At 35.6% G+C, this 24336-nt stretch overlaps 1 protein-coding gene across 1 annotated transcript in view; it reads right to left on the reverse strand.

Moving 5' to 3' along the window:
• Positions 1-672: 672 nt before the first annotated feature.
• Positions 673-24336, reverse strand: part of si:dkey-247m21.3 (5-hydroxytryptamine receptor 4) — a 34485-nt gene continuing 10821 nt past the window's right edge. Inside the window, 3 exon segments of the mRNA XM_051092828.1 lie at positions 673-3164; positions 23209-23276; positions 23278-23772. Of these exon segments, the coding sequence (XP_050948785.1) occupies positions 3071-3164; positions 23209-23276; positions 23278-23772 (657 nt within the window). The 3' untranslated portion in view covers positions 673-3070.

Here is a 24336-nt window from a genome sequence, read left to right on the forward strand (position 1 = left end):
GTTTCTGAAAAATCATGTGACACTGAAGACTGGAGTAAAGACTGCCATCACATAAATAAATGACATTTTAAAATGTATTAAAATAGAAAACAGCTGTTTTAGATGGAAATAATATTTCACAATACTGCTTTAACTATATCTTTGACCAAAAATGCTGTCTTAGTGGTCCTAAGAGACGGTAAAAATTTTTACTGACCTCAGACTTTTGAACAGTAATGTGTTTTGTCAGTGAACGTCAAAACAGTACTTCAGAGATCTTTCTTTGCATTATTATATTTTGTCAGGTTGATTGTCTCTGGCAGAGCATAAAACATCTGTTGTGTGGCCTCATGCTGGAATAGCTGCTTTAAAACTTCACGTTTGAAATCATCTTCACATTCGTTTTGCAAATGGATAGTAATTTAGATCTTTGATGGTCGAGTTTGAATTTTTGAGTGGCACTCGATGCCTCGACATGTAATTGGCTCATTTGAGCAAAACAATGTAATGGCCTGATCAAGCTAATGCTTTCAAGGCCATATGAAGCATTACACAATTAAAATATTTCAGCATTTAGCTGTCTCCTAGGAACCTCCATCGAGCTGTCTGGAGCACAATGGAAAGAACAATGGCACATCAATCAAACAGCAGCTTTTATGTAATGGATGAGAAGCGCCGAACACATGCGGTACAGAATAACAATGTAGTTTTTATATAGTTTTATGAAACTTTAACAACAGTTTTTTGAGATTTCATCGTCCAGATACACTGTACATTAAATAATTTTGATTACACAGTGATACAATAAAAGTACAAATGTCACACAGTGACAAGCCACTGCTTCTTTTCACAGAAGTCAAAACTGTACAACATAAATACGTTGATGAATAAAGAGGGAGTATCAGCTCCTTAGTCTGAAAATGAGCAGTTGAGGTTCAATGGATGCAAGAATAAACGCATGCTTAAATGATAAGCCTGCTGAGCAGTATATTTGTCATTGTTAGCCTTTACAGCTGAAGCAGAAATGTTCCTTCTAACTTGAAAGATGAGAATGACTACGTAAATGAGAAGCGTAAGTTGACAACCTCATATAGCTTGAAAAATGAGAAATATTTCACTCAAAAACTAAAATTTGTGAAATGTACTCACCATCAGACCGTCTATGATGAAGATGAGGTTGTTTCTTCATATAAACAGATTTGGAGTACTTCAGTATTACAGTTCACACAGCAACAGAATACGGTTTTCAGTCTTATGTTTGAGTCCTTAATAGACTTACGTTGAAACACAATATGGGCGTGACAACCACATTCTGTAACCGAACTCACACCCGTGAATTGTCGGAAAACACGCGCCGTGTGAACTTGATTGACTCTTTTCCTGTCATAAAGTGACAAGACTTTTAGTTTCATAAACGTTGGAATTTTTGACATTACTTTGGTCACTGTAGCTATGTTACTGGTAAAGAAATCGGGCTTGTTTATCACGATTTGGTCAGTTACCCGGATGCGCGGCCGTATTGGAGATACTCGGATGTAAACAACAGCACGGATTGCTCGGTTAACGTACTACTGAATACGTTGTCCTGCTAATTTAATGCTGTCTAAACCATAGAAAACGGTGCTAAATAATATAGAGAAGGACTTAGTAAGCAGACAAAGAGCGCAATATTTTGACAAAGTTAATATGTGATAAACATATGTAAGAGCAGTTTTAATTAAGACATGAGCCTAATATTTCACCTACCTGACTGTAAATGATTAAAAACAAACATGTTGTCAAAAAATCTGGAAATCCTGGTTCAGTTTGGCCAACCACAAACGCCTTTTGTTCCTCAGACAGTTTGTTGCTCTCTTCTCCTTGATTTGTTATAACGTTTGGCAGTTTATAGTACTCCAAATGTTTTTCCTAGTCCAACCGATTAGTACAGCCCAAATCATGATAATAACTAGCCATTTTCAGCAGCAATAATCAGCAAAATATGCGAGTTTTGTATGGTTCACTGGCATTGTTTACATTGAGTGCCACCAATATGGTCAACTGATGTAAGTTTCTGTGTGAACGGGACACTTCGAAACTCACACCTGCAAGTAGATGTGGTTGTCTATCCCAAAAACTTTGAGTGTGAACGTAGCCCACTTTGTCACCAATCAATAGATTCTGTCAGAAATGAGAGCCCAAACAGCTCATAAAAACATTACAATAATTCACAAGTAATCTACACCACTTCAGTCCATCAATTAACATACTGTGAAAAGCTGCATGTTTGTAAGAAACAAATCCATCTTTAAGATGTTTTTAACTTCAAACCATTGTGTCCGGCTATAACAAGTGTCAAACTCCACTCCTGGAGGGCCGGTGTCCTGCAGAATATAGCTCGAACAAGCTCCAAAACAAATGCCTGGAAGTTTCTAGTAACCCCTGAAGACCCTGATTAGCTGGTTCAGGTGTGTTTCATTAGGGTTGGAGCTAAATTCTGCAGGCCAGTGGTCCTCCGGGAACTGAATTTGACACCCCTGGGCTAAAATACAAGTTCTCTGTCCAAGCACGGTTTACAGTCCAAAATAGCTCTAAACAAATATGTTGGTGGATTCTGATGTGAGAAGGGAACAGGGGATGAACTTTTCAGCGATATTATGAATTGTTATGGACGATTATTGGGATTTTTTTATCAGCTCACGGCACCCATTAATTGCAGACGATCCATTGGTAAACAAGTGATGGTCTTCTTGGAAGGCCTGAGGATGAATAAATATTCAGCAATTTTCATTTTAAGGTAAATTGTTCCTTTGAAGTATATTTTTCTTTGCCTCCTTCTTCCTTTGTTGTGCTTTTTCAAACTTTACCCATCTCCTTAACATTCCTGGACATTTTATCTGGTTGCAATTATGATTTTAGGCTGTCTGATAAAATACCTGCATGCTAACATCATTCTTACTTAATGTAGAAGTTCTGCGAAATAGGCCTGTAAATAATCTTTGCAATTTGTTATTTATCATCATAAGGAAATGGCAATGAAGTCTCGTGATTTGACACATATTTCCCCATGTAGGCAGTTGTCTGTATGTTTTCCTCAGGCTGCATCTCTTCGCTATGATGCACCAACAGACTCCTGAGACTCCAGCTCGCATGACAGAAATCTGTTGGAATTGTCACTGTACCTTCGGTTTTGAATAAATGACAATCTGAGGGAAAAAACAAACAAAACAGAAAACATACATTTATATTTTGCTTGATTCTTGGAAAAGAAGCAAATGCAGCTCAATGCAAATTTCTTTCTTTTTTATTGCATAGGTTTTCTAGGAAAAAGAATTTACACTGTTAATATCAATGGATAGTAAATGAAAGCAGATGTGAGCAGGAAAAGGATATTATAAATCATAAGTAAAGACAGAAACAGACTTCATTAATGTTTTTTTGAACATATGGACTGTTTACGGACTGACTTCAGATATGCGGCTGCTAAATATCTGTTAGAAACATCAATAGTTATTGTTCAGTTAAAATACACTTCTTTAATGGGTTCAATCCATCAGTACACTTTTTAGCTGTTCTTAGATTTGTTTTAGCTTTTGAGAAAGTGTGGTTTCAAAAGATCTTACTTAATGGTTTTATTAAAAAAAAACCTCAAGCATCCATATACGTCAATCAAACAGACATGCATTCCTCTGACCAAATTTAGACATCCATTATCATCTAATTAAACCATGTTGAAGAGTTTTTGCACAATTATGGTGCACATCCATTAATCCATTAAGAGAATCAAAAAGAAAAATTTCACAATGCTCAGTTCTGTGTTACAGTTGCCTTTTAGATGACATTGGTGACTAATTATTAATTATAAATGTAGTTTTCATCCAAAACATCTAATAGGGTCGATTTACCTGAATTTTTAATGTTTTGCAAATATATATATATTTTTTTAACTCTAGGTCTTATTTGTTTTAATAAAATACAGTAAAAACAGTAATCTGTGATCTGTTATTAGAATTTAATAAAATAATTGTTTTGATTTTTTATATATTTTGAATGTAATTTACTCCTTTAATATCAAAGCTGAATTTTCAGTGTCACATCACCCTTCAGAAATCATTTAAATATGTTCATTTTGTGCTCAAGAAACATTTTTTTTTTTTATTATCATCAATGTTGAGAACACTTGTGTTATGTATCAGTTTTGATGCATTTTCAGGATTCGTTGATGAAAAAAACACTGTAAAAACAAAAACAAAAAAGTTTTCAACTTTTAAAAGTCAGTGTTCGTGCTGCCTTCAAATTTTAAGTTTACTCAACTCAAATATCCACGTTTTCATGCAGTACAACTGAACATTTCGTGTTAATTAAACTTAAAATTTTAAGGCAGCATGAACACTTACTTTTTTAAGTCAACTTTTTTTTACAGTGCATTTATTTGAAATAGAAATCTTTTTTAATATCATCACTGTCATTTTTAATCAATTTAATGTGCTGAATAAAAGTATTAATTTCTTTTTAAAAAATTGTAATGCAGCTCAGTTTGAATGGACTAGCTCATTGGCGAAAATTAAATCTTGACTTTATGTATATCTGTCCGCCTGTCTATATTCCATATCAATTTCTCATCTGTAAAGCCCTTGCAGACATCAAAACTAGAAACAGCAGTAAGCATGTTGCTTTCACTACTTCAACTACATTGTAAAAAATAAAAAACACAATTTGTTGAGTCAGCTTAAAATAATGTTACCCTGCTGCCTTAAAATTTTAAGTTCAGTCAACTAAAATAAGTTTATTCAACTTGAAATGTTAAGTTGTAGTAAGTATCAACTTAGATATTTGTGTTTGTTTAACTTAACAGATGGGTAAGTAACCCAGCTGCCTTAATATTTAAGTTGATTTAACTCAAATATCTAAGTTGTCACTTAGTATAATTTAACATTTCAAGTTGAACAAACTTTTTTTGAGTTGACTGAACTTAAAATTTTAAGGCAGCCAGGTTACAAATTATTTTAAGTTGACTCAACAAATTGTTTTTACAGTGTATATTTAAAAGCTAAAAAGGTCATTTCTGGCACCGTTTGCAACTACTAGGCAAATGTTCCATTGTCTTATATTAATAAGCCAAGATACCAAGGTTTATTATGTGTCCCTTCCACTTTTCGTACTCTTCCTACATCTCCGGTTGAATGACTGTAGCTGGTTCTTAATGTTAAAAAAGAAACCATCTTCATGGAGGAGCAGAATGTGTGGCAGAAACTCTAAAACTAGCACTTGATCTGCATTATCTCAGCACTACAGTTGTTTTCGACGAACCTGAGTTTGCCGCACACCGTCTTAGGATGAAACGTCGCACTTTTTGTGCATCTACACGGTTATACATTATTATACATTTAAGCTGAGCACTACAAAACTCCACCACGGACAGCATGAGTGTCAAATCCCGTTTGTCCTGCATGAACAGGGCTCCACAGGGTTCTTTCCTCAGCATGTTGTTCATTTAACCATGATACAGCACAACAACAGCTGTTTGGTGGAGCGAAATAGCTGAAAGAATGTGTCTTGGGTTCAAGTATGCTGGGGGAGTATAGAGTGATTGACTCATGTGAAATGCATTCAAGCAAATCTTGGCTGAGGGTCGACAGGGTAAGACTGAGGAATTCTCAGCCTGACTGTCACACAAGCCACAAACTCACTAAGTTCCTCATCACTTTCTCATCTCTCCGACTGGCTTTCCTTCCTTCTTTAAATCGAACGCAAGATTTGACCTCTCAGTTTATTGCACAGGTAAATGCAAAGAGATAGTTCACCCAAAAATTAAAATTCTGCCATTAGTTACTCACCCTCATGTTGCTTAAGTAAGGAATAATTGACGACAGGCCGTTGGATTATTTGAAAATAATGCACAACAGAGGCGGTGATGTGGCCATGGCACGAAGCGGACATCGATCAGATGATAAATTTCAATGCATTCGTCCGTTTTTTTTTCTTAAAAAACTATTGTGAGCAGGATTCATTTCTTACACATCTCATCCAATGCCTCCGTTGATAATTTCAAAACGTCATTTTAGACCTAGTAACGATGCTTGATAGCAGATTAATGCAGTTAATAATTAAGTTTAGACAGACATGCAGACAAGCAGACAGACGGAAAGAGAGAGAGAGAGAGAGAGAGAAAGAGAGCTCGTGAATTACCTCTCTGAGTCTGTGTGTCTCTCAAAAGTGATCGGCAGCAGTGTCTCTACTAATAGTGAAACTGTGAGTTCATTTTCTTCTGGAACAGTGCCGTTGTTACCTCGCTTGTGCACTTTTACCGAATTCCTCCATGCGCATTAAAAGAAAATCATGTGACTGTTCCAAAAAGGTGATTTTGGAAGCTCATTGGAAGAACACGTAGTTTCTTATTTGGTTTTTATTCGTTTTGTTTATAAATGAATCATTTTATGTTTAATATAAGTGAGTTTGTCCCGTTTTATTGTCTATTCAGTCAATTGATGCCGAATCGACGCTAATTCGAAACTTAAAGTAAAATGTGCACGGCATTTAAAAGTGAAGAAAAGCGTGGAAAAGAGGAAAACTCTAATGAACTACCCCACAACCTCTCCCCCCTGGTGTATTACTGGTGTTGTCACACGTCGATTAACCAGTGGGAAAATATCCTCGCACCGTCACATCCCTACTGCTCGCCCTGCGGTGCAAGCAATTCATATATTTATATGAAAATTATTATATTCAGTGGCTTCTCCTAGTTTTCTCAGTGATATTTAGTGCAAGTTTATCAGGAAGTGACGATTTTGTTCTCTTTGTCTCGTTGGTTGGAAACGGTGCTGTATGCGCAAATCTTTAATGTGATATTCCAGTTTTGCGCATAAGTTAAATTCGCATCTTTGAATGAAAACATAGCTTGAGTGTGCGTCTGGAAGGGAGAGAGAGTGGGAGAAATAGAGTATGTGCTTTCCGTACATAATAAAATGTAACTTTGTGGCAAAAACATGGAAATAATCTGTCGTTTTTATCCTGTTGTTTACTGTATTTATTTATTTGGCCAATGTCGTTGTGGGGTTTGGTTAATTTGCTGTTTTAGGTTGTAAGGACCTTGGAAATAACTGAAATCATGTGGCAAAGTGGCAAAGCATTACAGCCATGTAATGCAGTCAAGAAACTGTCTGGAACTGCGTTCGCCGTGCTTTTCACTGAAAATAACAGAACGTTCGTCAGCCAATCAGATTCAAGCATTCAACGCCCCCCGTAGTATAAACGCTCATAGGGACTTTAAGCAGCATCCACGGATGGAACGGCAACGGCATTCCGACATCATATTGCGCGTTCACGACTTTAACCGCCACTTCTTGACGTTCTACTGTAGCCGTCTACTACGGGAGAACAGCTGGTTTGCTGTAGTCTTTACAACGTCACAGATTAGTAGATAAATGTTACATTTTATAGTATATACCACTGTAATTCCATCAGTATACGATTCTACCATTAGTCTTTCATTTAGTCTGTGTTGATATGTTTTAAACTTGAGCCAATTTTAACAATGTTTTCATTTGTACAAAGATATGTCTGCTGTTGGCATCAGCACCTAGTTGCTTAAAGATTTTTACTTTCTCAGCTACGGCGGGGTTACAGCCTACTTCCGGTCATTGTAGCCGTTCCATTGGAAACTGTTGCATAAAAGTCCCTATTGTTTAATGGTAAACGCTAAGACAAATGAGTAATTTAAATAATTTTTCACAGGTCTTTTCATACAAAAATAGTTTCTAGTGAACACATAAGTCAAGCACCAATAAGGTCCATATAACTCAATTTTTTTCTTTTTTTTTTGTAATTTGGGGAAAATAATGTCAGAAATGCTAGACATAAACTCAGAATTACAAGATATACAAGTCGCAGTTACCTTTCTTATTTTTTATCCCATAGTGAAAACAAGCTTCCAAACCAAAAATAAATACATCAATACAAATTTGTGAGATGTAAACTCAAAAAAACATCTAGTTTTATATCTTGCAATTCTGAAAAATGTCTGAGTTGTGACATATAAACTCAGAATTGCCAGAAAAAGGCTGAATCATAAGATAAAGAAATAAAAAAACAATTACCTTTTTAATTAATTTATTATTATTTCATGACACAAACGGGCATCAATATCAAGAGATATACCATATCAAATTCCAGATTTCAATTCGTAAACAGGATTTGAACAATATGACAGTGAGTAAAAAATGAACTATATACTAGTAGTGACAATAGTGGACTATCTGTTCTTTTCTAGACGATACTATATACTATACTACACAGTCTGAATAACGTGAGACTGGTATATAGTATACATATCTAAAAATACACACAATTTCATGATCACGTGGTTTGATACAAAGTTCTATGATGCAATAAACAAATTAATTTGGGTAGAAAGGAAATCTTATTCTTCACTGATTCATTTGCTTTGTAAATGAATGTTGATTTATACGAAGTAAATGTGTGCGCTTCTGCGGCCCAGAATAAAATGTGATTAACCTTGAATGTCAGAGTGAAATTTTATCAAATTATTCTTATCAAATCAACTGTCAAAAATTAAAACCAAGTTAGCTTTTACTTATAAAATGCCTTGCAACTGTATGCAGCAGGATTGTTATTTGTCAGTACATTATGTACATAATGGGGTGCGTAATTTATTAAAATATTAATTCTGGGAACATCTTGAGACATAAAATGACTTGAAATGAGACCCTAAAATTTTCTCACCCTCATGTTGTTTCAAAACAGTATACATTTCTTCTGTTGAACACAAAAGATGATGTATTGAAAATTGTTGGTACCCAAACAGTTGCTGGGCTCCATTGACTTCTATAGTATTTTGACTTTGACATACTATGGAAGTCAGTGGCTACTGGCAACATCCCAGCATTCTTCAAAATATCTTATTTTGTGTTTAACACTAGAAAGAAGCAGTTTGGAACAACTTGAGGGTAAGTAATTTTTTGTTTTTTTGGTAAACTATCCCTTCAAATTGTTCAAGATGTTCTAGTTCTAATAAAAAAAATCTTTAAATCATTTTGCAGTTAGCACTCTGCAATCAGTGCTAACTATTATTAATCTCCCAACAGAAAATAGAAACCCTCTGAGTCGACAGGCATGCCTTGAAACCTTTTTCAGGCCGTTCTCATGAACTGTTCTATAATAAGACTGAGATTGATAAGATCAGTAATTCAGTTCAGATGAGTTCCCGCTTTATGAGCTACATTATACTCCTAATGTCCAATAATTCTCCCCATATGCCAAAACAGATTCCTACAACAGGTCAGGCGGGCTTTGAGCTTTGAAAACTTTGTAAAAAGAGCAGCCTGTCTGTCTCAAAGCTTTCTTCTTTGACTGATCTCTGTCCTCGTTCCTGTCCTTAGCTAGAAGCTATCAAAAAATCTTCCAACATCCCCAGAGAAGAACAGAAATGAAAGATGAGGGGAAAGAAGATGATAAAAGAGTGAAGTGAAGAAAACTAAATTTGTATTCAGGCAGCAAGCTGGAATATTTATTTCTGATTGGACACTGCGCCATCCAGCCATCTGATATATCTGCTCTTCCAGGTAAAAGCAATGGTCACATTTGCGAAACTTCTATGAAATTTTGTGGCCAAAGATTTTGTACATTGTCAAGTGTAGCGATGCATTAAGCACCGATATCATTTGATCCTCACACGGGTTTCAAAGAGTCAGCTCAAATGTAGTCATTTTTTGAGAAATTTAAACAAGAAATACCATTTTGTGGCTTTTTAATGTGTCGTGACAGATCGCTGTAGCGCCTCAGTTCAAGAGGCACGTCAAACGATCATCTCTTCCTCTTTACGAGTTATAACATGAAATAAACATGAATGAATCAGAAGAATTTTGTTTCAACCGTGAAAAGACGTCAATACACACTAGTTTTCAAGTTCAAGTTCAATGACATTAATCTACTCTCCAGTCTGATTTGTTTGTCAGACAAAATGGCAGTTTAGGCATTATGACTGGCCAGATCGCCAGTCAGTCAATTCCAAACTAAGCAGCTTTACACTGGTCAGTGTGGCAAAACATGCGAATCGGATGCAAAATCCGGACAGTCAGTCATTATCAGGATTCCTGTTGAGACAAATGTACTTTTTATGGAAGCCTGCTTCCACCACTGAATAAAAAAATAAAAAATGTTATTGCAACTTTCTATCTCACAATTCAAACTTTTTTTCTCAGAATTGTGAGATATTAACTCATAATTTTGAGTTATAAAGTCAACATTGTGATATATGAACTTACAATTCTGAATTTTTTCTTACAATTGGGAGGAATAAAATCATATTTAAGATAAAAACTCACAATTACGAGAAATAAAGTCAGAATTGCAAGATAAAAACTCACAATTGCAAGAAATAGTCACAATTTTGAGATAAAAACATGAAATTGCAGGAAAGTCAGAATTGCAAGATATAAACTCACAATTCAGATGTTTTTCTCAGAATTGTGATATAAACTAACAATTGCGAAAAAATTAAGTCAGAATTGTGAGATAAAAACAATTGCAAGACAAAGTCAGAATTGTGAGAAATAAAGTCAGAATTGTGAGATAAAAACTCACAATTGCGAGACAGTCAAAGTCAGAATCGCAAGATAAAAACTCAACTGCGAGAAATAAAATCAGAATTGCGAGATTCACGATTCTGACTTTTTTCTCAGAATTGCATAATATAAACTCACAATTGCAAGAAATAAAGTCAGAATTGCAAGATAAAAACACGACATTGCGAGAAGTCAGAATTGCAAGATATAAACTCACAATTCCGACTTTTTTCAGAATTGTTAATATAAACTCACATTTTTCTCAGAATTGTGATATAAACTCACAATTGCAAGAAATAAAGTCAGAATTGTGAGATAAAAATTCACAATTGCGAGACAAAGTCAGAATTGCAAGATAAAAACTCACAATTGCGAGATAAAAACTTTTCTGACGTTTTTTGAGAATTGCATAATATAAACTCAAAAAAACAGAATTGAATTGTGATATAAACTCACAATTGTGAGAAATAAAGTCAGAATCGCAAGGCTAAAAACTCACAATTGCGACTTTTTTTAGAACTGTTATATAAGTTCACAATTGTGAGAAATAGCCATAATTGTGGGATAAAAACGTACAGTTGCAAGAAATAAAGTCAGAATTGTGAGATAAAAATTCACAATTGCGAGACAAAGTCAGAATCGCAAGATAAAAACTCACAATTGCGAGAAATAAAGTCAGAATCGCGAGATAAAAACTTACAATTCTGACGTTTTTTGGAGAATTGCATAATATAAACTCACAATTGCGAGAAATAAATTCAGAATTGCAAGACAAAAACACGAAATTGCGAGAAGTCAGAATTGCAAGATATAAACTCACAATTCCGACATTTTTCTCAGAATTGTGATATAAACTCACAATTGCGAGAAATATAGTCAGCATTGCGAGATAAAAACAGAATTGCGAGAAATAAAGTCAGAATCGCAAGGTAAAAACTCACAATTGCGACTTTTTTTAGAACTGTTATATAAGTTCACAATTGTGAGAAATAGCCATAATTGTGGGATAAAAACGTACAGTTGCAAGAAATAAAGTCAGAATTGTGAGATAAAAATTCACAATTGCGAGACAAAGTCAGAATCGCAAGATAAAAACTCACAATTGCGAGAAATAAAGTCAGAATCGCAAGATAAAAACTTACAATTCTGACTTTTTTTGGAGAATTGCATAATATAAACTCACAATTGCGAGAAATACAGTCAGAATTGCAAGATAAAAACATGAAATTGCGAGATGTCAGAATTGCAAGATATAAACTCACAATTGCAAGAAATAAAGTCAAAATTGCAAGATTGTGAGACAATTGTGAGACAAAGTCAGAAATGTGAGATAAAAATTCACAATTGTGAGACAAAGTCAGAATTTTGAGATAAAAACAGTTGCAAGAAATAAAGTCAGAATTGCAAGATTAAAAACTCACAATTCTGACTTTTTTCTTGCAATTTTGACTTTTTTTCTCAGAACTGTGAGATATGAACTCGCAATTGCAGGTTATAAAGAGAAAAGACTGATATGTTCCCAGAATTGCGACTTTTCAAGTTTATATCCCACAATTCTGACTTACTTACTTTCTGACTAACTCACAATTGTGCTATAAAGTCAGAATTGCGAGAAAAGACACAATTGTGAGTTTTAATCTCAGAATTTTTACTTTATAACACGTAATTGCGAGTTTATATTCCGCAATTCTCCAAGAAAAAGTCAGAATTGTTTGTATCACACAGTTCTGAGAAAAAAGTCCGGATTGCGAGATGTAAACTTGCAACTGCGAGAAAAAAAGTCAGAAGATAAACGGGCACAATTACTTTTTAAATGTTGTATTCAGTAGCAAAAAATAGGCATCTATAACTTTTATTTACCATTCATCAGCTAAATATTTACAGGTAAAATCCAGTCGTTTCAACTGGGAGTTTCGCATAAGGTTTTTTGCCTACAAATCCATGCAAATGTAACTGCAACTTAACTGAAATCAATGCTACTTTCATGTACTCATGCTCAATGTAACCACCGCCATCTAGCGTCTCATTTCTCAGTTGTAGAGAAAATGACCTCAAATGACTTAAATATTATTACAGTAATATTGTTTCAGTCTTCATCTTTTCTGCTAGTCCCATTATTTTGTACATTGTGAGGGACTATTTTTCTTGCCTTAGCTGAAGCTAAGCGATTCTCTGGTTAACTCAAATGAATATTTCACGTCTTCCATTCCTCTTCTGCGTCCTAATTACTCCATCAGGGTTTATGTTGTGATAATGACTGACTGTACGCTAACAGAGAAACACTGTCCTCTATTACTCTCAGATATCGATTGGAAACAGAATCGAATGAGCAAATAAAATCCTACGAGTAACTGCACAGACCAATTAATGCCAGAGAAGAGGAACATCCGTTAACATCACTCAACCTTTTGCTCTTAAAGTAATTAAGTCTGAGTGCAGTAATTAGTCTATCTCAGTCATCTGTTACTGTGCCTGACATATAAATTACACATTTAACATTATCCACTGTTCTTCCTTCATGAAGAGTTTTTTTTTTTTTTCCATGACCAATTTTTATTTTGGTATACAATAATGATAAAAGTGTGACTTGAAACTGAGCACACAAGTTTATTTTCACAGCAAACCGCACTGCGCTTACAGTGAACTCTGCTAAAGATAAAACAGACAGTACGGGTGGTCAAAAATAAGACGGGTCCAGAGAATGTGTGCAGATATATCTAACCAAATAAACCTTCATTTTGATATCCAAATCAAACATAACCACATCGAACTAGTGTGATCACTTAAAAACATCCCAAACATCTGTAACAAATCAAACCACAAGAGAATACGGATTCCTCGCTCGTACATATCGGGCCGCCTTTCTAGAGTAATCCGTGCACGTTCTGCATGAGAAAAGAAATGATACAAAACAAAACAGTGAAAATTAACAAGTCGCCATACAGATATAAATATCTGTTGTATGTTTAAATAATCATTCCTGACAAATTTGGCACCGTCTTTACACTGAATCCATACGTTCACACGGACATCAGGAAAAGAAACCCTATGGACGCCTGAACAATCTGCCACTGCCGTTAAAACAAGAAATACAAAACAATGTCAAAACCGTTTTTTCACGCCCACTGGGGAGAGATTTTCAGCTTTTAGAAATCGCTACTTCTAATCATTTAATCAGAATTTTAAAGCAAATGTAAAATAAATAACATGTTGAATGCTCACAATTACAACATAAGCCAAAAATACTATCAAGGATTGTGAAATGGGAGTAAAATAATCAGTGTGACTCCCTGTGGATATTTTTTTAAAAGCACAGGGAAAATGATTTAAAATAGATACGCATGCAAGACCCTATCCATTAGTCTGATGACCAACTCATAGTCTGACCTGACATTAACCTGAAACCCAAGGATTTGGTGCAGCGAAGAGAGAAACTGGTTCAGTTTTGACCAAACATGGAAACATCATCTTTAGCAGTGGGTTATAGCGGATACCTTTCAAATGCTCAGTCCGAACCTCATTTAGACTTCACAAGAGAAATGGTGTTCAGAGAGATTAAATGTGTTCAGGTTACTGCCTAGACACCAGTGATTATCGAAATATTTTTGAGCTTCTTTAATAGTTCTCAAAGAAATTATTAATCTAAAGCAGATTTGGTGATATTCAAATGTACTGTTTAAAATGGATAGATCCAAATTGAAAGTAGATGTTTAACAAGATGTTCATACTGCTGTTTTCCATAGAAAAAAATGAATGTGTGGGTTTTCAAGCTCCAAAAATGACAAAAAGTACCATATGATTCAGGCAGTCTTAAGCCATACAATAGTTTTGTGAGGAACGGACCACAGTTTAAGCTATTATTCAAATGTAATGTTTGATCCCACTTCTCACATCTCATTTACACTTGCGTATATCAAATTTAATTCAGTTCTATTAGTTTTAGTACTTTAACTTAAAACTTAAAGGGATAGTTCACCCAAAAACTGAAAATTCTGTCATTAATTATTCACCCTCATGTCGTTCCAAAACCGTAAGACCTTCTTTCATCTTCAGAACACAAATTAAGATGTTTTTGATGAAACCTGAGAGCCTTCTACTATGGTGTTGTAGCGCCACGTAAAAAAAAATCTAAAATGACAAGATTAAAGTCATATTTTGAGAATAAAGTCACAATATTTCGAGAATAAAGTCTAAATGTTTTGAAAATCAAGTCAAAATTATGAGAATAAAGTCTAAATGTTTCAAGAAAAAAGTCATAAAAAAGTTTTGAGAATAAAGTCAAAATGTTTCAAGAATAAAGTCGAAATGTTTCAAGAAAAAAAGTCAAAATGCTTTGAGAATAAAGTCAAAATGTTTCGAGAATAAAGTTGTAATTACGAGAATTAAATCATAGCAATTAAAGTTATAATATTTTGAGAGCATGCAAATGGGCCAGACTGGGAGCCCCAGCAGATGTTTCCAGGCCACCAGAATTTATTTGACAATATTTGGGATTATTAGCAGAAATCATACCATGTGTTATACTAACAGTGACAGTATGCTTGGAAAAAATATTTCACGTCTTCGATTGCCTTCATTAGGCCTATTTGTAGTGCACCAGCCACCCAATAATAGCAATAAGCTTTATGCTTTTGGAACTTTTAATATAAAACAAAGTCTCAGCTTTCAAAATATGTCAGTTTTATAGTGAAATACAATCAATATGATTGCAATAATGTGTTTTTGACGCTCTTTAATGTGGCAGGACAGATCGCTGTATTCATGTGAATCAACTGTCTTTTCGATTACAAAGAGACGTTCGTTTCTTTAAATTATACGTTTTTTTTTGTGAAAATTCCACCACCTGCTCCGCAAAAATATCTGTGCGTCCAATCTTTTATTCCTTACATGTATTTAATTAAAAACAACAATAAAACGTTCTAAAGGTTGAAGTGGAATCCAACTTGTTAACATAAGTTATATTGTTGTCTTTTCTAAGGTATATAAGTGACTATTCATAACGGTGTAATACAGTGAATGATTGGAAATAATATTTAACATCTTCCATTTATTATTTGTAGCACGCCAGCCGCCCAGTAATCACAATAATTTTGTGTTTTGTTGCTTTTAACACAGCTATCAGAAGGAATGAAAAAATATCTAGCCTATAGCTGAATTTAATAAAACGAATGTCTCACACAGAAAGCTCTTGGATTTCATCAAAAATATCTTAATTTGCATTCTGAAGATGAACAAAGGTTTTACAGGTTTGGAACAACATGAGGGTGAGTAATTGACAGAATTTTCATTTTTGGATGAACTCTTTGGATCTCTTTAAACTTATTTCATTCTGTTGCCAAAATAACGTTTCTCATTTTTAAGCTTTTCACATAATATTTATATTTTATTTTTAACAGTTTTAGTATGAAGTTAACATTAACAACACTGATGATTGAAGTTTTAGATGAACTATTCCTTTAACAATTTAGACAGAAACTCAAAAGTCAAACCAAGATTACAGCAACAATCCAACACCTTTTACGATATGCTATATGTAATCAAATAGTTTGTAATCGCAAGATAATAATAGTTATGCCCTCTTTTAGACACGGCGAGGAGGTTTGCTCATCACTGGCACTATTTGTATAGCGGGTTGCTAAAATAGTGCCACTTCTAAGATCAATCTGAGCTAATAACTGCTTCGGCAAGGAGGGAAAGCTTGTAAAGTACATTGTAAAATCAATCGGACACATTAACCCATTGCTCCTGTTAACCCACTCTAAGTGTTTGAGATCTTAATGGCAGAAATTAAAACTGCACAGTTATTATAGCTGACACCCTAAAACATCACAATCAATATTTAAGGCCTTTACTGCAGCGTCAAATTCATCACAAGCCAGATTTAGCGTCAAAATGGCTTCAATCACAGGTTTTTAAAAATGTGTTGAGACAGGTCTGTTCGTCTTTGAATAAAAGTGATGTCAGGGTGCAGGGCCACGGTGCTATCAAATTTAATTTCTCTCTCCAAGAGGACGTTTTTATAGGCAGCAATAACAACAACGTCCTTAATCTAAGATAGGGCCATAAAACATGTGACCACCTTCATCTCAGCTTCTATTCAAGAAGTTATCAGCGAGAGAACGCTATCAGGATGTTATCATTCCTCAATCATGCTGCTTATTAGATTGAAGAGCAACAATAAAACATTCTCTCATATGTTTTGGTTTTATTTCTTGGCTTTGTGTTTCACGGCTGTGTGATTTGACCTTGGCTGAACCTGAACGTCTAAGACGTTTACCTTCACACTTGCTAACGTGTACATATCTTTCTGAATAGGTTTTGAAAACAATACTGCGTTATTAATTCTTGGAAAGACGCAATCTTCTGCGGTACCTGGTTCTGATTAAGCCAAAGGTCCGAAGTTCTTCTCACAAACGTGAAGCTTTAAGTCACACCGAGCGAAACGTGAGCACGGCCGCCATTGAACGGATTCAGAAATCTCAAATCAAAGCCCTCCGCATGAGTAGAGACCAGGCTTAAACCACATGGCTATAGCGCTAAGCCGCACAAATGTTCCTCGGTTGGAAGAACGTCACATTCCACACATACCTCTGGAAAATATGTGTAGAATATGGAAAATGTGAAAGGCTGTGATTGACAGTGAAGGTTTGCTGGATGCTGGCCATTAGAGAAGTCACTATGGAAACAGAAGCAGAGAGAGCTGTGTCTTCTGACACCTTTTCTGCATCGCCAATCATCAGTCTGATAACGAACAAAGTGGGAAAAATGCGGCGCTAAAATACTTCATGCGGGGATCAAGGCTGTAGCTTTCAGACAAAAAACAAATCGCTTCTCGCCGTGTATTCGCTCGTGTTGCACAAGGACAGATTCTGCAGCAGCCGCTAACAAAAGGGACTAAGTGTAACTCTAAGTCCTTGTATTTATAGCATTTGAAAGCTGCTTTAAATGAAAACATTGGAATAAGCCGAGGTGTTAAAGCAATTAAGCGAACTGAAGGTTTAATATTAATTTGGATACAATAATATCATCCAGGGAATGTGAGTATGCATAGTCAACTATTTATAGTATATGTATAGTCAGATGGTTAAAGGAGAAGTCCACGTCCAAACAAAGATTCACATATAATGTTCTCACCCCCTTGTCATCCAAGGTGTTCATGTCTTTCTTTCTTCAGTCGTAAAGAAATTTTGTTTTTTGAGGAAAACATTTCAGCATTTTTTCTCCATATAATGGACTGATATGGTGCTCTGATTTTGAACTTCCAAAATGCAGTTTAAATGTGGCTTCAAACAACCCCAAATGTGGCTGTAAACAACCCCAGCCGAGATAGAAGGGTCTTATCTAGCGAAACGATCGGTTATTTTCATAAAAATAAAACAATTTACATACACTTTAATGTCAAAGGCTCATCTTGTCTTACTCTGCTTGGGCTGTTTTTTTCCGGTTCATGACAGTTAGGGTCGAAATTTGATCTTCTTTGCATGTTCACTTTGCAAAGACTGTGTCAGTACTTCTGTAGCGATGTAGGATGATTTTGAAATGATTTTTGAAGTTAAGGGAAAAAAAAAGGATCTGAGTTTTTCGACATACCCTAACTGTCTTGAGTCAGAATACACAGAGTTGTAAGACAAGACGAATATTTGACATTAAAGTGTATATACATTGTATTATTTTTATGAAAATAACCGATTGTTCGCTAGATAAGACCCTTCTTCCTCTGGGATCGTTTACAATTGCATCTGGGATTGTTTGAAGCCGCATTTAAACTGCATTTTCAAAGTTGCAACTGCATTGCAAAGTTCAATATTGGGGCACCATATCAGTCCACTATATGGAGAAAAGTCCTTAAATGTTTTCCTCAAAAAAAAATATATATTTCTTTACGACTGAAGAAAGAATGACATGAACATCTTGGATGACAATGGGGTGAGTACATTATATGTGAATCTTTGTTTTGGAAGTGGACTTCTCCTTTAACTGTTGTATAGGTCTATAATTGTTCTAATAGGTCTTCTATTGTTGTATGTTTATATTTATGTTTACCTAGTATGTAGCACAGTGGTCCTGCGAGACACAACGTTTCATTCCACTATATGTCCACACAAGTAGCAGAATGACAATAAAGCTCGACTTGACTTGAATACATTTCAGAGGGGGTTAAATCTGAGAATAATTATTTTTACTTCCTTCAGAAGATCATTTTTGACAAAGGCTGCCTTGGGAAAACAAAGATTAAATCAAGCCTTTGAAAAGACACTAAAGTTAAACAAATAGTGGTAGCTAAATATAACAGGCTATACTCAAACAAACCTCCTCTTTAGTGGCGGTTATTTATTACTCTTAAAAGATAACATGTAGTCGCCCCTTAATCTAGCAAACTATGTGTATGTATGTATGTATATACAGTGGGTACGGAAAGTATTCAGACCCCCTTAAATTTTTCACTCTTTGTTATATTGCAGCCATTTGCTAAAATCATTTAAGTTCATTTTTTTCCCTCATTAATGTACACACAGCACCCCATATTGACAGAAAAACACAGAACTGTTGACATTTTTGCAGATTCATTAAAAAAGAAAAACTGAAATATCACATGGTCCTAAGTATTCAGACCCTTTGCTGTGACACTCATATATTTAACTCAGGTGCTGTCCGTTTCTTCTGATCATCCTTGAGATGGTTCTACACCTTCATTTGAGTCCAGCTGTGTTTGATTATACTGATTGGACTTGATTAGGAAAGCCACACACCTGTCTATATAAGACCTTACAGCTCACAGTGCATGTCAGAGCAAATGAGAATCATGAGGTCAAAGGAACTGCCTGAAGAGCTCAGAGACAGAATTGTGGCAAGGCACAGATCTGGCCAAGGTTACAAAAAAAATTCTGCTGCACTTAAGGTTCCTAAGAGCACAGTGGCCTCCATAATCCTTAAATGGAGGACGTTTGGGACGACCAGAACCCTTCCTAGAGCTGGCCGTCTGGCCAAACTGAGCTATCGGGGAGAAGAGCCTTGGTGAGAGAGGTAAAGAAGAACCCAAAGATCACTGTGGCTGAGCTCCAGAGATGCAGTCGGGAGATGGGAGAAAGTTGTAGAAAGTCAACCATCACTGCAGCCCGCCACCAGTCAGGGCTTTATGGCAGAGTGGACCGACGGAAGCCTCTCCTCAGTGCAAGACACATGAAAAAACACCTGAAGGACTCCAAGATGGTGAGAAATAAGATTCTATGGTCTGATGAGACCAAGATAGAACTTTTTGGCCTTAATTCTAAGCGGTATGTGTGGAGAAAACCAGGCACTGCTCATCACCTGTCCAATACAGTCCCAACAGTGAAGCATGGTGGTGGCAGCATCATGCTGTGGGGGTGTTTTTCAGCTGCAGGGACAGGACAACTGGTTGCAATCGAGGGAAAGATGAATGCGGCCAAGTACAAGGATATAATGGACGAAAACCTTCTCCAGAGTGCTCAGGACCTCAGACTGGGCCGAAGGTTAACCTTCCAACAAGACAATGACCCTAAGCACACAGCTAAAATAACGAAGGAGCGGCTTCACAACAACTCCGTGACTGTTCTTGAATGGCCCAGCCAGAGCCCTGACTTAAACCCAATTGAGCATCTCTGGAGAGACCTAAAAATGGCTGTCCACCAACATTTACCATCCAACCTGACAGAACTGGAGAGGATCTGCAAGGAGGAATGGCAGAGGATCCCCAAATCCAGGTGTGAAAAACTTGTTGCATCTTTCCCAAAAAGACTCATGGCTGTATTAGATCAAAAGGGTGTTTCTACTAAATACTGAGCAAAGGGTCTGAATACTTAGGACCATGTGATATTTCAGTTTTTCTTTTTTAATAAATCTGCAAAAATGTCAACAATTCTGTGTTTTTCTGTCAATATGGGGTGCTGTGTGTACATTAATGAGGAAAAAAATTAACTTAAATGATTTTAGCAAATGCCTGCAATATAACAAAGAGTGAAAAATTTAAGGGGGTCTGAATACTTTCCGTACCCACTGTATATATAAAGAGAGAGAGAGAGAGAGATACATTTTATCCATTAAGAGAATACATACTATAATCTAACAAATTTAGTTCGTGCACCCTGTTTTTTAGTTTGCTTGAAATTGCCATTATGAATTGATGAACTAAAAATACTTTTTGAATTAATGAGTCTCAAATTTAATAATGAATTAAAATGTTAGTCAAGATTATCTACACTGCCGTTCAAAAGTTAGGGATGAGTACTATTTTTAATGTTTTTCAAAAAAAATATCTTATGCTCATCAAAGTTCCATTTATTTGATCAATATAATTTATTTCTGTAATGCAAAGCTGAATTTTCAGCATCATTACTCCAGCATTCAGTGTCACAAGATCTTTCAGAAATCATTCTAATATGCTGCTTTATTATCAATGCTGGAACCTGTGATATTTTTTCAGGATTCTTTGATGGATAAAAAGTTAAAAAGAACAGCATTTATTCAAAATAGAAATCTTTTCTAACAATATAGGTCTTTACTATCACTTTTATCAGTTTAACATATCCTTGCTAAATAAAAGTGTTAATTTCATTCAAAGAAAGAAAGAAAGAAAAAATGTACTGACCCCAAACTTTAAACTTTAATGTATATTCTAACAAAAGATTTCTATTTTAAATAATCCTGTTCTTTTTAGCATTTTATCCATCAAAGAATCCTGAAAAAAGTATCATGGGTTCCAAAAAAATATTAAGCGGCACAACTGTTTCCAACATTGATAATAAATCAGCATATTAGAATGATTTCTGAAGGATCATTTAATACTGAAAATTCAGCTTTGGGTCACAGGAATAATATCTACTTTAAAATATATTAAAATAGAAAATCACTATTTTAAATTGAAATAATAATTCACAATATTACTGTTTTTTCTGTATTTTTAATCAAATAAACGCAGCCTTCTTGAGCAGAAAAGACCTTTAAAAAACATTAAAAATCATACTGATCCCAAACTTTTGAATGGCAGTGCATTAAATGTATTTAATTTATCAAAATACCTTAGAAAAATAGATTACATTTAAATGTTATTTTCTTCTAAATCAGGAAATATGTACTCATGTCCACAAAAAAATGTCAGCTGTTAACCAAACACCCTCCTTAAACTAAAAAATGGTGAGAAAACAATGTGACCAGCATGTCATTTTGAACAAATGATCAAGTCAAAACATGTTGTTGTTAAATTATCTATGATTACAATTAATTATTTTCCCCAAAATGTGTGTCATAAGCAGTGTCAGTGACTCAGCTAATACAGTTCTGCCATCAAATGCAGGAAAAACTATTACAAATATTACTAGTATCACTAATAATATGACAAAATGTCAAAAAATGGTTAGCTAATTTGAGTATTATGAATATTAAACCATATCCTGAACGATATACAGCAAAATAAGACTTGAAAAGACTTCAAATAAGATGACATGACTGGCCAAGGGCTTTGCACCACACTAAAACTTAAAAAAGGAGACTACTCATGCAAACCAAACATCATGGTTTCTCTAGAGCCACTTAACAGTAATAAAATGGGGAATAATTCCCCAAAACATCATTGTAACAAAGCAAATCATAAGGATACACCCATTATATTGGTGCATAAAACGACAAGTATTTTGCTGGGACGAGACGGCAAACCACTGAGCGTAGACATTCAGAGTACTGGCCTTAGTCGTAAAAATCAGAAAGGTCAAAACATCACTGAAGTAATTCATTCGCCTGGGGTGGAAAACACACACAAATAATAGAAATGCACAAATAAAAGATGGGAAAATAAATAGTGGTGTATTTAAAATGCCTCTGTTGTTTTACGCAGATCATAAAGTTTCAGTGCGACGAACAATGCATGGTCACAACCATGTGCTTTTGTTTTGATCAAGAGCCGCAAACTGATGTCATCTACACTTATTCAAAACCAGTATGGGGGTAATTGCCTTTGTAATGGCAGAGCCCACTTAAAACAGTCTGAAACTATGAGGAGAAAAACAACTGGAAACGTGGAAAGACTCGTCACTGAATATTCCACCAGCTCTTGCGGCTAAACGCAGCTTTTCACTTTCAAAGTTACTGAGCACGTTCCAGGCCATTATGTCATTTTTAAGTGTCTTGTAAAAGCCTGTATGGTATTAGCATGTTTCTAAATGGGTTTTATAAAGATCATTTTTATGATAATGTCTAAGATAGTCTAAGATTACTGTGACATTATCATTTCGAACATTTTTATCATTTTTCAGGCCAAGGATAATAGAGAGAAGGAGCAGGGACCCCTTGTTACATAATGTGCAGAACTGAGGGTTGCATTTTAAGCTATAATCATTAAAATAATCAATAATTGATTATGTTGGCACACTGCATTTAAATTTTACATAATGCACTTTGTAAGAAAGACAGGGAAACATTTAACTCAATTTTAGCTCATAACTTTAGCTTTAGTTGACTTGATATTGTATATTTATTGTTTACCGCACACAATCTTTTTTTTCTCGGAAGGTATGGAAAATTAAATATTAGTAATAAAAAATACAGTTTAGCAACATTCTTCCATGCACTTTTCATATATACGGATATCCTTCATCTTTCTTCTCCCAGAACTCATTTTTAAAAGCTCAGTGTGTTCAGGAGGGACTAACTGTACCTGAGAGAAATGGAGGTTCCGTTGACAGACTCTGAGTGCCGTCTGCTCGGACTAAAGCCCCCCCTGCGGGGCATAGCGCTCACTTCCACAGCACAGGATCATAAGGAAGGCTCTGCGAAAAGCCCGGTTCAGAAAAGCATACAGGAACGGATTCAAGCCCGAGTTGATGTAACCCAACCAGAGCCAAGCGGTCCACATCTGCCAGGGCACGCTGTAATTGATGAAGGGATCCACCACGTTGGTGATAAAGAAGGGCGCCCAGCACAGACAGAAGCAGCCCATGATGACAGCCAGTGTCTTGGCCGCCTTGGTTTCGTTCTTGATGCGACTGGAGCCGTGTTGATCGTGGTTGGGGTAAGTCGAAGAAGGGGCCGAGCCGGCCCGGTGCAGCGAGCCGATTCGCCGAGCGTGTCCCATAGCGGTGACGTAGATCCGCTGATAGGCGAGGACCATCAGCACCAGAGGCACGTAGAAGGCCACGGCTGAACACACCAGAGCATAGGGTCGGTTCACCATGAACACACAAGTCGAATTACGGGAGGAGTTGAATTTTCTTTGTTCGATCTGGGAAATAACAAGGAAAAAACAGAAAATAAATTAAAGGAATAGTTCACCCAAAAATGAACATTTTGTCATCATTTACTTTTGTCGTTCCAAACCTGTATGAGTTTCTTTCTTATGTTGAACACAAAAGAAGATATTTTGAAGAATGCTGGTAATCAAACAGTTGATGGTCCCCATTGACTTACTTTCCCTACTATGGATTTCAATGGCAGGGTTGCCAGGTTTTCACAACAAACCCCATAATATATGCGTTTTTTTGTCAGGGTTCCCATGGTAAATTCGCATTTTAGGGGCTAAATATGACATTATTGGGGTAGTCTCAACCCGCTGACATCAAAAACAACCCGCAGCAATAGTGTTAATGTAGCCCAATTCCGCGGGAAAACCATGGACTTGGCAACACTGATCAATGGGGACAAACAACTGTTTGGTTCTTCAAAATATCTTCTTCTGTTTAACATAAGAAATAAACATATACAGGTGTGAAACGACATGAGGGTGAGTAAACGATGACAAAATTTTCATTTTTCATAAAAAAAACTCTCTAAAATCAGTAATCATTAT

The sequence above is a fragment of the Labeo rohita genome, chromosome 21, assembly GCF_022985175.1.
Source record: "Labeo rohita strain BAU-BD-2019 chromosome 21, IGBB_LRoh.1.0, whole genome shotgun sequence".
NCBI classification, from domain to species: Eukaryota; Metazoa; Chordata; class Actinopteri; order Cypriniformes; family Cyprinidae; genus Labeo; species Labeo rohita.